Below are 13,830 nucleotides of genomic sequence, written 5' to 3'. Positions count from 1 at the left end.
ACATTCTGCATGTTAAATTCCTCTCATAAGCTCTCTGATATGAAAGACAGATTATACATTCAGGAGGTGGTGGCCAGGGCCAGTCATGACCTTTAAGTGTCTGGGGTCAAAAATATTTTGTTTTCCTATTTTGAGTCTACAGATGCAGGAAAGGAGTCAGGAACTTGAATGATTGTCAGAAGATATTCCAGGCACCCGATGCTGTCCTGGCTCTCAGTGGTGAAATGAATGATATAACTTTCACTTTTGGAGGGCTCTAGAGTAGCAACAAAAGCTTCTAGAAAAATTCCAGGAAGTGGCAATTTATCATCCTGGAGACTGACAGTAGTTAAAGGACGAATAAAGGTTTCTGCCAAATCTTTTTCATGCCTTCAAAAACATCCCAGGGAACCACAGCGTGTATTTGTGGCTGAAATAGATTTAAGAGCATTTTAATCCTACATAGCATTGTGGAAACCTCAGGTTTGCTTCTTGTTTGAGACTTTAGAGACTATATTTGGTGTGAAAATATGACAATCCCATGTCCTGAACAGCAAGACCACAAGACCAGAGTCATGTGGTTCTTGGACATGAAGGGTGAGCACAAAAGAAAAGACACTGGTTGAATAAAGCCGCATGCTATGTGCTCTCCCCAGTAGAGACTTGAGACATAGATTTTATGAATAATTTGATTCATAGATGTCAAGGCCAGAAGGGACCATTGTGATCATCTAGTCGGGCCACCTACGTAACACAGGCCAGAAAATCTCCCCCAGTAACAAGAAATTGAAAATCAGGTAACTGTGTGCTGCCCCTCAAAGGAATGACATACAAAATGAGAATGGTCTGAGGCAGTAAGAGAGGGGAAACATGGAAGGGACTCACACTGGCATTATGTTAATTTATTTGTACTTTAATTATGTTTATTAAGGTGCTTGAGTGATTCTCTCTCTCCTGCTATGGCCCTCCAAGGCTGAGGACTGCTAGGGTGAAGCCTCAGGATAGACACAGACTATGGCTAAGGAACCCTCCACCTGAGCATTTCTACCACAGCCTGTCTTAGCTAAGCCTCCATGGAAGACCTTTCTGCTCAAGACAGTTCATCTTTAATCATTATAGTCCTCCTTTTTCACCAGCTCTTCATTTCCCCACCTCCCCCGTTTTCTCCCTGTATTCTTTTGTTTGGCAGAATGGCTGCTTCTCTCTGGCCATTGAGCTCAGCTTTATTTTAATCGCCATTATCTTAATTTTTGTCTAGAACGCAACTTATATGAATAGGGGTTCATATAAGTAAAGTAATACAGAACCGGAAACATTGCAGCTGCAGGAATTGGTTCTATTTTACTTTGTGTGTGCTGTAGACCTATTATAAACCATCTTGGCTAATCGATGTGCCATAGTTCTAGGGTATCAATTAATATAGGGTATATTCTGCAGTTTGTAGAAAAATATAATAGGACGTTTTTAAAAACATTAGAGGGGACATCAAAAAAATTACCCAAAACTGGTGATGATGTCGATGCAGATAACATTCCAGACATATGAAAAATGTAAAAGGCATTTGTGTGGAAAGTTCATGTATGTTGATGATAAAATAAAAAGGGGAGGTTTTTTAATAAAAATGTAAAAGATACTTCATATCCATGTTTTTCTTGATTCTGAGGGCTGGTCTACACTAGAAAGGTTTTCCTCATTAACTACACTAGCATAGATAAAGTAGCAAAATGCCCCTAGTGTGGATGCAGTTATTCCAGTATAAAAATGCTTATTTATAGCTATAAAGCCTAAAGTTTATTTCAGTTCAGGAAGGGGAATAAGATATACTGGTGGGCATGTCTACACTACAAGCACTAAAATGGCACAGCAGCTACACCACTGAAGTGTAGACACTTGCTACAGCAACAGAAGGGATTTTTCCACTGCTGTAGTAAATCCATCCCCTCAAGAGGCTGTGTCTACAGTAGGGATTAGGTCAACCTAACTACATTGTACAGGGCACAACATTTTTCACAGCCCTGAGCGACATAGCTATGTTGACCTAAGTTTTAGGTGCAGTCTCACCTTTATACCAGCCTAACTGAATCTATACTAGGGCTTGTATTAGTACAACTATGTTAGTAAAAAAATCACACCCCTACTCAAAATAGTTGTATTGATAAAACGTTTATGTATAGACCAGGCCTTAGTGCTTACACAGCATGTAAGGTAAAAATCAAAATATTTGAAAATGTAAATACTCCAGCTCAGTAGAGTTATGTATATTTATACCAGGCGAGGATTTGAGGGATGAAGTGTAAAATTCTCAATGTATTTTCTTTTGTTTGTTTTTTAATTCTGCGTATTTGCTCCAGATATGTGGCTCTAACCAGCAATTCTCTTGAGATGTATTTAAAAGTTACTGTGTTGCCTTTCTTTAATGTTTTTTTTTTTAAATTTAGGTAAATGTAGCAGTGTGGAAATGCATTGTACAACTAGAAAACTAATCTGGTTGGTTACCAATAGCTTGCAGTTCCCCAATTTAAGGTGTCATTAAGTCTTTGCTGCTTGTGGCACTGGCAATAAAAGTTAACTATTAAACTTGCTTTTTAAACTTTCTGCATGCACTCAATGGTCAAACACAAAAGCAGCAAATTAAATCACTGTGATTAGATGACACCGAACTAAAGTAAGGTAAATCCTATATAGATTGCTCTGGTGTAAAACATCTGGCATGCCCAGTTAACATTTTATTTAAATTTTTCTGTTAAATTACTGAAAGTTTAAAAGGATAATTAGCCCTAATTCTTTCTAAATTACAAAGGCCAGATTAATGATTGGTCAAATTACAACAATATTGTAACAAAAGTGATGGGTATATGGTTGACTCTGCAGTCCTCTCTTAAAGCCTGGGATTACTCATTTGCTAATGCAATTGCTGTTAGAAGAACCTGAACTGGCTTACAGAAATTCTGCATTGTAAATGTTTGCTACTAGATAACTAATCATTTCTCCACCTCCTTGTCATCCCCATCTCCACTGCCTTCCTCTCAGTTACAAGGGAATGTATATTTGAATTAAAGATTCATTTCAATAGTACTGTACACTATTCCACAGGGTGCTGACTTGGTATTAATTCTCCATTTGGGCTGTTCTTGTAAACTCTTAGTGAGTGTGGCCAGTTCTCATGTTTTTATCAAGAGTCTCATGATATTTGGTGCTTTTACTTAAAGCTCCAGCTCCTGGATTCATGAGAATGCTATTTTTTGTTTAAAAATTAAGGTAAGTTTCTAGCCCTCATGGTTGCAGAGAAAAGCTTGATGATGCAAACCCTAAAGGATCCAGCACCAGAAAGCAAATGAAAAGAACCCCAAATGTATGGTTTTTAAAAATCTGATTTGTAAGCCAATCTCCCTATTTTGGAGAGACTGAGGGCTTGTCTACACGCACAGCGATGCGGTGGCACAGCTGCACCGATTCAGCTGCACCACTATAGCACTTAGTGAAGACACTACCTACGCCAATGGGAGAGCTTCTCCTCTCAGGGTAATTAATCCACCTCCCCAAGAGGCAGTAGCTATGTTGACAGTAGCTATGAATCCCTCCCATCAACATAGCACCGTTTACACTGGTGATTAGGCGGCAAAATTGCATTGCTCAGGGGTGTGGATTTTCCATTCAGTGATGCTATGCACCTTTGCAATCCAGTGCAAAGTGGCTGTAAAATGCTCCCATTGTGAAATGGTACCATTTTACAGCCACTTTGCATTCACTTTGCACTGGTATAAATGACTGCACAAGAGGCAGGGCAATAGCTAATCGGCCTGGCTATATGGTTCTATTCACAGCAGTACACACACACCAACAAGTACAGTAAGGGTTTGTAGTACGAATCACACTTCCGTGCATGAAATTCCTTTGCATTTTTGGCTTTGCTGTGTGATAGCACAACAGGGCTGTTGTTGGGCTTTTAGCAGAGCTATTTATACATTGTGCTTCCTACAGAGGGCCTCTTGCTGTCATGTTCTCAACAATGTAGTCAGACTTAAAAAAGCAAATAGTAAAAAATAAAGTGAAATGAAGTAAAAGAACTTTCTAAGTTTATTCAAATCCTGAAGGCTGAAAACACAAAGAAGAACAAAGTGTTGTCAAATCACTCAACCACTATTGTTTTACATTCAGTTCGGTTCAGTTCAGTGGGTACAGCAGCTAAAAAAGGCTGTCTTCTGGATTCCATTGAAGTCAATGAGATTGATTGTGTAAGAGTTGTGGGATTGGGGTTCTGGTAGCTGGTGTTTTAAAAAATGAAACAACCACAGTCTCTTCAATTGCCTCTCCTCCTACCTTTTGCCCTACCACAATGTATGGGAGGGGTCTCACTGATGCCCTCCCTTAACACATACATACACACATGTACCCGGCAGCATTCTTCTTCCTCCAACAGGAAATTGAGACCTTCCAAATCTGAGCCACTCCTCCCCCTCTCTCTTCATGTGCAGGTCACCCTGTGAAAGCTACTGCATTCCCTCCACAAGGGAGAGAAGGGGTGAGTAGTCATTCTTTTCCAGTCCAGCCTCAAATGCAAGAGAGGCCTCCTTGACACAAAATCTTTCAATAATCAGCTGCTCTGCAAATCCAGAGACAAATCCACCGTATGCAAACTGCTAGTCTTCAGACCTTCCAGAAAGCAAGCCTTTCCTAGAGCAGCAGCCTGAGGTGCTGCTGTCAGGCATGGTGAAGACGTTCCGACGATAGTCCTGGGAGATTTCAGCAGCCATATTGACAACCCCTCCAATGCAATGGCCTAAAACCTCTTCGCCCCAGTTTCCATCTTTAGTTTCTCATAGGTAACATCTGGCTCTACACACAGAGCAGGTCATGCTTTGGACCTGAATTTTGAATGGGACTTGGCTATAGATTCATTGATTTTGAGCCCAGCTGTGACTATTAGATCTTTCTTCTCACTTAAAAAGGGGAACCTGACCTGATATAGGGGACACAAGAAATGGCCCCTATGCTGGACTGACCATCACCTCCTTCAGGCTGGTTTCCAGACAAAAAGGAAGCCACCGTAATGGCCTGGACCCAGTCAAGTCCAAAACATACTTGCAGGTAATTCCACCCCACCAAAATGCTGTAGGATAGAAGCTCTGTTGAGTCACTGTGACCACTCATTAAACACAACCATTGATGTTCTAGCACTGGAATGCCTGCACCCTCATCATTGCTCCCATAGATCTCAGTGGTTCTCTGCAAACCTGTAACAGAAGTAGAAAGGAAGATAATTCAAGTGTTAGTGATGGAGAACAGAAGCAAATGCAGACAGGCTGTAGCACAAGCAATTCTTGTGAACCTACCCTCAGGCATGAAACATGCAAAGAACTCCCACCTCTTCTCCACCTTAGCAGCCATAAAGTCACAACCTGTTGGAGTGTTTCAGTCTATGAATCACCTTGTTTAGCACAGGGTGTCCGACTTCAGTCCCAGAATTGAGCACTTCCCACTACAAAGAACTATCTGCCTGACTTTCTGAAGAAAATCACCCACATGTGAGACTGCTTCTCCATTCCATTCACCAAGAGCAATACAATGAACACAGAGCTGACAACACAATAACTTGCCTCTCTGAATTAGGTCCTATCACACAACAGAAGTCCTAGAGGTGCTGAAGGAAAATCCAAATCAGCTCCTGAAACTCTAGTCCATTCCCTTTTTTAGCTGGAGAAAGAGAGCTGAAAGCACCTGGTGACCTCTATTCTGCTATCTTAATTGGCTCCCTGTTCTATACTGGGTCAAATTCAAGATTTTGGCCCTCATCCACAACAGCTATTTTACCCCAGAATTATGGGATCACCAACCTCAAGGATGGGAGTCACATAGAGAGGACAAGGTTTCTCAGGAGCTGGCCCATAAATCTGGAGTTCCCACCTGGAAGAGACCAGGCTGACTAAAAACTTCAGCACTTTCAGAGCAAAATGCAAAACCCACTTCTTTGCCTTAACCTTCCTAGAATAGAAGCACATTAATGAAGTCAACAAAGCCTAGTCCCTGCTGACTAGCGGGAAGAGAGAAAGGAACGTCTCCAAGTGTGCACTTGTTATTATTTTGGGAGCCAATCTGATACCACAGTGATGGGGACCACATAAGAACTTAGATTGGTGGGTAGATGAAAGCCAAGTCAGGCTGCAGGGAATTCATTTGCCTGAGTCCAACCCTCTTCCAGGTCCCAAGGGCCCTGACCATTCTTTCTACCACACCAGCTCTGATCATCCTGAGGATCAAGTCAGCCGGCACGGAGCTCCACTCTGTTGCAGAGAGGGGCTCATGATTTGGCCCATAATGTCTATGCAATGTTTTGTGCTAGTGCCGTTCTCACAGCTCTAAGCTCTGTCCTGTATTTTGTATATTATATTATATTTATATTTATTATATTTCTATTTATATTACTGTAGTGCCTAAGAACCCTAGTCATGGACCAGGACCCTAGTGTGCTAGGTGCTGTACAAACTGATCAAAAAGACAGTCCCTGCCCAAAAGTTTATAGGCACAAGTTACAGCATTGCATTGATTAGTCACATCCTGCTATGTTTCAAAAATGCCAGTTGTGTCTGGATTGTCTCCCAGTATCCGATATTCTAGCTCACCTATTTGTACCTTTTGAAGTGTTCTTCAAAAATGGGTGTTTTACTGCTATCACTATACCAGGGGTTCTCAAACTGGGGGTCGGGACCCCTCAGGGGGTCGTGAGGTTATTACATGGGGGGTCGTGAGCTGTCGGCCTCCACCCCAAATCCCGCTTTGCCTCCAGCATATATAATGGTGTTAGATATATAAAAAAATGTTTTTAATTTATAAGTGGGGTCACACTCAGAGGCTTGCTACGTGGAAGTTTGAGAACCACTGCACTATACCCATTTTTATTCACCTCCTTTGGTTGATAGTCTTCATTGGCATCACCTTATTAGATTGTTCTTTACTGGCTGTTTCAAAATGGATCGTTTCAAAGGACTACAGCTCATGTTAACTATGAACGTCAACTTTGTTTGTTCTGCAGGAGCTATGCAGTCCTATACATGGTCACTCACGTACACTGTGACAACAGCTGCTGGGTCACCTGCTGAAAACTCGCAACAGCTGCCCTGCATGAGAAGTCCTCATGTGCCTTCTTCATCTGTCACACACAGGATACCTGTTTACCCCCACAGAGAGGAACACGGGTAGGTCACTTTCCAGTTTGTTTATTTGAGTTTTAAGGACTAGTCTAAATTTGCAATATTTTTTTTTCAAAAGCAGTTGGAATCCAAGGTCTGTTTCCTGAGGGAATAGATCTTCATTGCAATGTGATAGTGTTGTATGGTTATATGGTCTCTCACATATTTCCATTTATGCATTTAAAACATAATGCTAGTCATAAACACAAGGAAACCTGGAAAATAAGTTCTAAAGGGAGAAGGACTGGATGAATGATCTATTTAGGTTTCTTTCTATCTCTGATTCCTATTATTCTATGTCAATGGCCTAGGTATGTCAAGAAAAGCTAACCTTCCTTCACCAAGCTAATTGCTAGTCTCACAGAGCAACAATTTCCAGGGTTTGGAAAGACAGACAATTTTTGAACTAGAAGGAGGATCGAACATAACAAACGTGTCAAAGCCTCGAAGTAATGCTGACCAATGAAAATAATAAACAGTGACATAGCACATTTATTAAAGATCTTGGAGCACTTTACAAACTTTAACACAGCCTCACAACACTCCTGTTCCAAAGCAATAGCCATTCTGTATATTCCCAACTTACAGGGCTCTGTATCAAGCTCAGAGAGCTCCTCTGTCCCTTCCACAACTAGCCAAACACCATAACAAAATCACCCATTGGGCAGGCCCATGCATGTACCAGAATTAGGAGTGTGGGAGATGTTGTTGATAGCCTGCATGCAACAGAAGGTGAAGACTTCTTACTGAATTCCTCAAGCTCTGCCCACAGTTTCCATGTGTGGAAATGCCTACCCCATGGCGGAAGATTCGAGATTCATTGCTTTGTGGAGAGCCAGCACAATGTCTATTCCCCATTAAGGGCTTAAGTGATGCTCAGGGCTCTGGTCCTCGACCCAGGCTGAATTTCACACAAAATGCAGATCCTCAGCTGGAGAGAACCTCTTCTGACTTTTCTAGAACAATTTCTGCTGGAGCTACTATCAGTCATCACTGAAGATGGATACCCTCTGGAATGCAAAAGCTTTGCAGAGTACTGATGAGGAGAGCACTTTAAAGGGCTCAAGAGTTTTTACACTGACTTTTATTTTACCACATAACAGGGCTTAAGACAAAGAGTCAAGCTCAGAGTCATTGTGAGTCATGCTCAGAAAATGTAAATGTATCTTTTTGTAGTTGGGGCCAGTCATGCAAAACAAAATGAAAGCTTCATGATAAAAGCAGCTTTCTTGAAAATAAATATTGAGGGATCATTACTGCTTTCCTCTGAATTTGCAGTGGTGACAATAATAGATAATACAAGACTCCAAACCTTCCTGGGAAGATGCTGAGATAGTGACATTCAGCTGTGTTTTAAACGAGGGGATTTATTGGACATTTCTTAATTAGCCCAGTTGTACTGATGGAAATATTGAAAGTGGCAGAAGTGTAACTTCTTGTTGTGGCCTTTTCTTTTCTTTTCTTTTCTTTTCTTTTCTTTTCTTTTCTTTTCTTTTGAGATGCCATGTAAAATTCTTTACTCCTAAAGCCCAGTTAAACTGTCCAAGATGGGAAGGGGTTAGTGAGACTTATTCTGGAGAGTAGGTGGAAAAGTTGGAAACCTCGCGCACATAAGACTGATGTGCACCAGTGCGCAAATATCCTTTAACACAGTCAGAAAATATTCTTGCAAAATACCAAATGAAGAAATTATATTGTGTATATCAATGGCACCTCCTAGGAGAGAGTGTGGAGGATAACAAGACAGAAACTGCTTACCCTTCTTCTACGAGCTGCGAGAGTCACGCTAACAGCAGCATGGAAATCCTTGTAATTGTCCACCCCGTGGGAGGTCTTGGCAACTCTGCAGTACCAACCTTTGTCTTGAAATCATCCTTAGTGGCGTGGTCTATGTGCCACTTGCCAGACACATGCTAGAGGCACCTTAGGTGCCAGGCCCAAAGGCACTGGCAGATTTCAGTTAGACTCTGCTAGCTGCCTCCAATCACTGTGTTCTGCCCAGGGGCCATGAGAAAGCTTGCCTCTGTGACCTAATGCCTTCAAACTGCCCTGGAACCTTCGCTGTCTGGTGACCTGTATCCCTTCTGAGCACGAGGAAAGGAGCAGCAGCAAATTCACCCTCATTCACGCTGCCCTCTGTTGGCCTGTTACTGCACAGGTAATTATTCACAACCTCCTGATTACCCAGTAACTCCAGATAGCTTTAGGTGATCTGAGAAATCCTGGTAACGGAGAAGTGCAGACATCAAAGACTGTCTCTCCTGTGCTCTCAGTGCCCACCTTGCTGGGTCCAGGCAGCATGAAGGAGGAAGCTGCCTATTTCAAATGCAGAGGGGGCCTGAAATGGGGCAGAGGGAATAGATTAGGACAAGGAGCCTACATGGGTGAAACTGAGACTGGAGGCTGATGGTGTGGGTGGGAAGGGAAATTGGGAGTTGAAATGGGGAGAGACTGGGATTAGATGAGCAAGAAGACTGAAACTGGTCCAGGGAGTCCAGAGGGGTGAGACTGAGGCCTTGTCTACTTTTAAAATGTTGCAGTGGCACAGCTGCACCTCTGCAGGGCTTCAGTATAGACACTATCTAAACAGAGAGGCGGAATTCTCCCATTTATGTAGTGAATTCACCTCCCCTAGCACTGTCTTCATGGGGACTTAGGTTGGCTTTGCTACACTACTTAGGGGGGTGGATTTTTTACACACCCCTGACTGACATAGTTAAGCCAAACTAACTTTCTAAAGTAGACCAGGCCTAGGACTTGCTGGGCAAGAAGATTGGGACTAAGATGAGATGCCTTAAGAGTGGAGACTGGGACTGGCTAGTTGAGAAGAATGGGATTGAAATGAGGAGCCGGGGTGGGGAAGACACAGGACTAGGACAAGGTTGGATTGGAGGGCATGGGACAGAAGGGATCAAGTTTGGGGGGACAGGCAGAAGAGTCTGTGGCTACTAGAGCACATTCCCTTCCAGAATCTGAAATGGAAACCAAGATTCCTGAGGCTTGTTTACATGGCGTGGCAGAGCGCACCAGAGGGGTGTGATCTGCAAAGCGCCCAGCTGTGCTGTGTTGCTCCTGTTGGCACATTCCAAAAAGTACCTAGTTTGCGTTAACGTGAACTAAGGACCTTTTAGAATACACCAATAGAGTGTACATAGGGCAGTTAGAGTGCAATATGTTTGAACACTTTAAAAACATACCCCTCTATGGGCGAGCAGCAGTGACCACCAATTTGGTCAACTTAATGTACCCGCTCTACACACAAGCACATCATATATAATTTGAAAGCTTATTATGTCTACCTTAAGATAACATATGATGGGGAGCTGTCAAGTGGTGCCATTACCATAGAAACGGGGATAAACAATGACACCATCAACACGTTAAAATGGCCACTTTGAAATATTTGCATTTGTTTTTGTTATTATTTCAAGACATAAAAATGGATTTCAAAGCATCACAACAACAATCTAAAGGCTAAAGTAAAATCTAATAATAAATTAGTACAGGTATCATTGAACTGTAATAGCACTGGTGACATTTCTAGTCAGCATCATTATCATTATCTTGTTCATTATGATTTCTGTCAAGAGTCCATTGGTTACCCAGTCTTCATTGCCTTGCATACACACAGTTCACTGCAGGGAAGTTTGTTCTGACTACTGACAGTTTATTGTGCAGTGACCCCTACTGTTGCAGGCAGAGATACAGTTTTGTAGAAGCTCAGATGCCACTGGCCCTTGGAGAATACAAGAAGTAGCTCATCATCCACATTTGCCCATCCATATTGCAATGATGATCCAATATCTGGTTTACCTGTGTGTGTGAAGACATCCAAATCTTTGTCTGCCAAGATGCTCTTTTGACATACTCTTCAAAACTGTCCTCGTGTGGTGGGAGTTTGGCCGACGACTTGTCCTTTCTGATGGCTACATTGAGCCACAAGCAATGTGGATCTCCTTTCTCACGCTGGTCATACAGCACTGCTACCAACTTCCTTGCTGCAGAAATTGTGGCTTGTCTGTCACACTCTCCCAATTTGGCAAGATCTCTGATGAGGTAAGTTCCCTTTGTTTTGACAACACTAAACACAGATTTCCCCCCCCCCCCCCAATCCCAAATAGGGATGACACAGATGCATCCTATCAATGCATGTACAGCAAGAAGTATGTTGCAGAATTCAGGAGTGTGTGAATGTGTCACAAACTGCATGCACAGATACGAAGCGACACTAGTCAGTCATGCTCGTAATGGTGCCTGGTTTCAATCCACACGCTATGTATTCCATTTATGGAAGGTAGTGAACAGCCAGGACCAAAACCTCTGTTTCAGGTGACCTAATTGCTATGGTTCCTTTGACACTTTGCCCTGGTCTACACTGGGGGAGGGGGGATCGACCTAAGATACGCAACTTCAGCTACGAGAATAGTGTAGCTGAAGTCGACGTATTTAGGTCTACTTACCGCGGCGTGTGCACGGCGCTGAGTTGACTGCTGCCGCTCCCCCGTCGACTCCGCTTGCGCCTCTCATGGCAGTGGCATATCGGAGTCAACGGGAGAGCGCTCGGGGATCGATTTTATCGTGTCTACACTAGACACGATAAATCGATCCCCGATAGATCGATCACTACCCGCCGATCCGGCGGGTAGTGTAGACATACCCTAAAAGACTCAAAAGCCATATTGGCACATATAGCATGCAGAAGCATCCTTGTGTCCACTTCCTCTTGAATATTGTACAAGGCTTGGGCTTCTTCAACATCTCTATTGGTGATGGACTTTGCTACCTCACCATTGGAAAAGCCTCCAGCAAGAAGGAGTGTTTGTGGGCAGAAAAAGTGTCCCTAGCCTCTGTTTGCCAGAAGCTGGGATTGGGTGACAGGGCATGGATCACTTGATGATAACCTGTCTGTTCATTCCCTTTGGGGCACCTGCCATTGGCCACTGTCAGAGGACAGGATACTGGGCTTGATGGACCTTTGGTCTGACCCAGTATGGCAGTTCTTATGTTCTTGTGTTGGGTGTACTCCTACACTCTCAGGTGCATTTTGAACCATGTATTCACAGAGGAATTTTACAAGTGACTGCTTGTTGGATGCCACGTTTAGAAACTTTTTCCATGGAGGCACAGGGCATTCACCAGTCACCTGGTATTTCTTGCATTCAACCTTAGATCCTGTCCAGTGCTGTCTTTCTGCAGTTTTATTAGTGTTACTGTTGTCATATCTCGCAGAGACTTCAATTTACAGAACTAGCTTTGTGAAATCCTAGGACCTGCCTCAAGAACTCAGCAGCCAGTTCACTGAATGTGTGGAATGTATTTGTCTCCAGCCATCATTGTATGATAGCCATGGCATCTCTGATGTATATGGTGGTTTCTTTGTTGCATGCTCTTAGCTCATGGATTCTTTCAGCTTGAGCTTCCAGCTGATGCACTAATTCAGCTTTGTGTGTTCTCATTGTTTCATCAGCATGGAAGAGGGTCACAGGCACAGGTCCTATTGGATGACTAAGAACAATTGCCATTGAAACATCATCTCTGCATCTTTCTACAGATAGGGCTTTGCGGAAAACAATTTCTGCACTTATAGCTGCTGTAAGTGTCCCACCTTTGCCAGACTTAAATTTGGTCTTCTTGGCCATATTAGCAAATGTTTTGATGCCAGTTTTCTTGCCTGGGCTGAAGAAGCTACATGTCCCATCAGAATCAAGTGTACCTTTCCTAAATCTCTCCATTTGTTTTTCACCAGCATCTACTATTTTCAGTAGAGACTCTTGTACATTTAATGTTACATGAAGTCTAGTAGATATGTTAATAAGCACCTCTGGATGTGATTCAGGGTCAAATGGGTTTGTCATATTGTTGATGACATAGTTGGTAAAGCTGTAACATAGTCTTCATCCCTCTTCAGTGCAGAGCCAAGGATTTGTTTTGTGGACTTTATCTTCACTTCTTTCTCTTGTAGCTTTTGCTTATTCACTCAGGACATGTTTTGTGAGGGGCATCTAACGAGCTGGCTTCTTTCTTCTAAGTCCTACAATCCGACTGCTGCCTTTTGAGTCTTTGATGACAGTTTTCTCTGTTCCCATGTCACTCCAAATTCCTTTGGAACAACCAGGAGTCTGGCACACAGCAAATTCCCCAGATTCAAAGGCACTGTGTACTACTTCAGGGAGAATTACCATAACAAGAATATAGATTGGTATCTAACTGGCATAGTTTGGGCCTGTTTGCAGTAAAGAACTATGGAAGCCTGGCACGCTGTGTGTGTAGGTGAAGCTTCCAATCCTCCTGTCAGCCTTCATAGAATCATAGAACTGGAAGGGACCTCGAGAAGTCATCTAGTCCAGTCCACTGCACTCAAGGCAGGACTATGCATTATCTAGACCAGTGGTCCCCAACGCGGTGCCCGCGGGCACCATGGCATCTATGTGCGCCTGCGTACTGGCCGGCGGAGGAGCATCTGCTGAAATGCCGCCGACAAGCAGCAGCATCCAGAGGCGTCGCCGCCAAAATGCTGCCGACGTTTGGCGGCGACGCCTATTGTCGTTGCCGCTTCTCGGTGGCATTTCGGTGGATGCTTGTCCGCCGGCCACAGTCCGCGTTGGCTCGTTGTCTGGCGCCCGCCAGACGAAAAAGGTTGGGGACCACTGATCTAGACCATCCC

At 43.2% G+C, this 13,830-nt stretch overlaps 1 protein-coding gene across 1 annotated transcript in view; it reads left to right on the top strand.

The window, feature by feature from the left end:
* RFX4 (regulatory factor X4) overlaps positions 1 to 13,830 on the top strand; it is a 105,154-nt gene that overhangs the window by 70,849 nt on the left and 20,475 nt on the right. Inside the window, exon 15 of the mRNA XM_065422431.1 lies at positions 7,013 to 7,172. Within this exon, the coding sequence (XP_065278503.1) occupies positions 7,013 to 7,172 (160 nt within the window). The remainder of the gene's footprint in view (positions 1 to 7,012; positions 7,173 to 13,830) is intronic.

The sequence above is a fragment of the Emys orbicularis genome, chromosome 1 (assembly GCF_028017835.1).
Source record: "Emys orbicularis isolate rEmyOrb1 chromosome 1, rEmyOrb1.hap1, whole genome shotgun sequence".
NCBI classification, from domain to species: domain Eukaryota; kingdom Metazoa; phylum Chordata; order Testudines; family Emydidae; genus Emys; species Emys orbicularis.
Note: the sequence above shows the minus strand (reverse complement) of the source record. Positions and strands in the feature narration are given on the sequence as shown.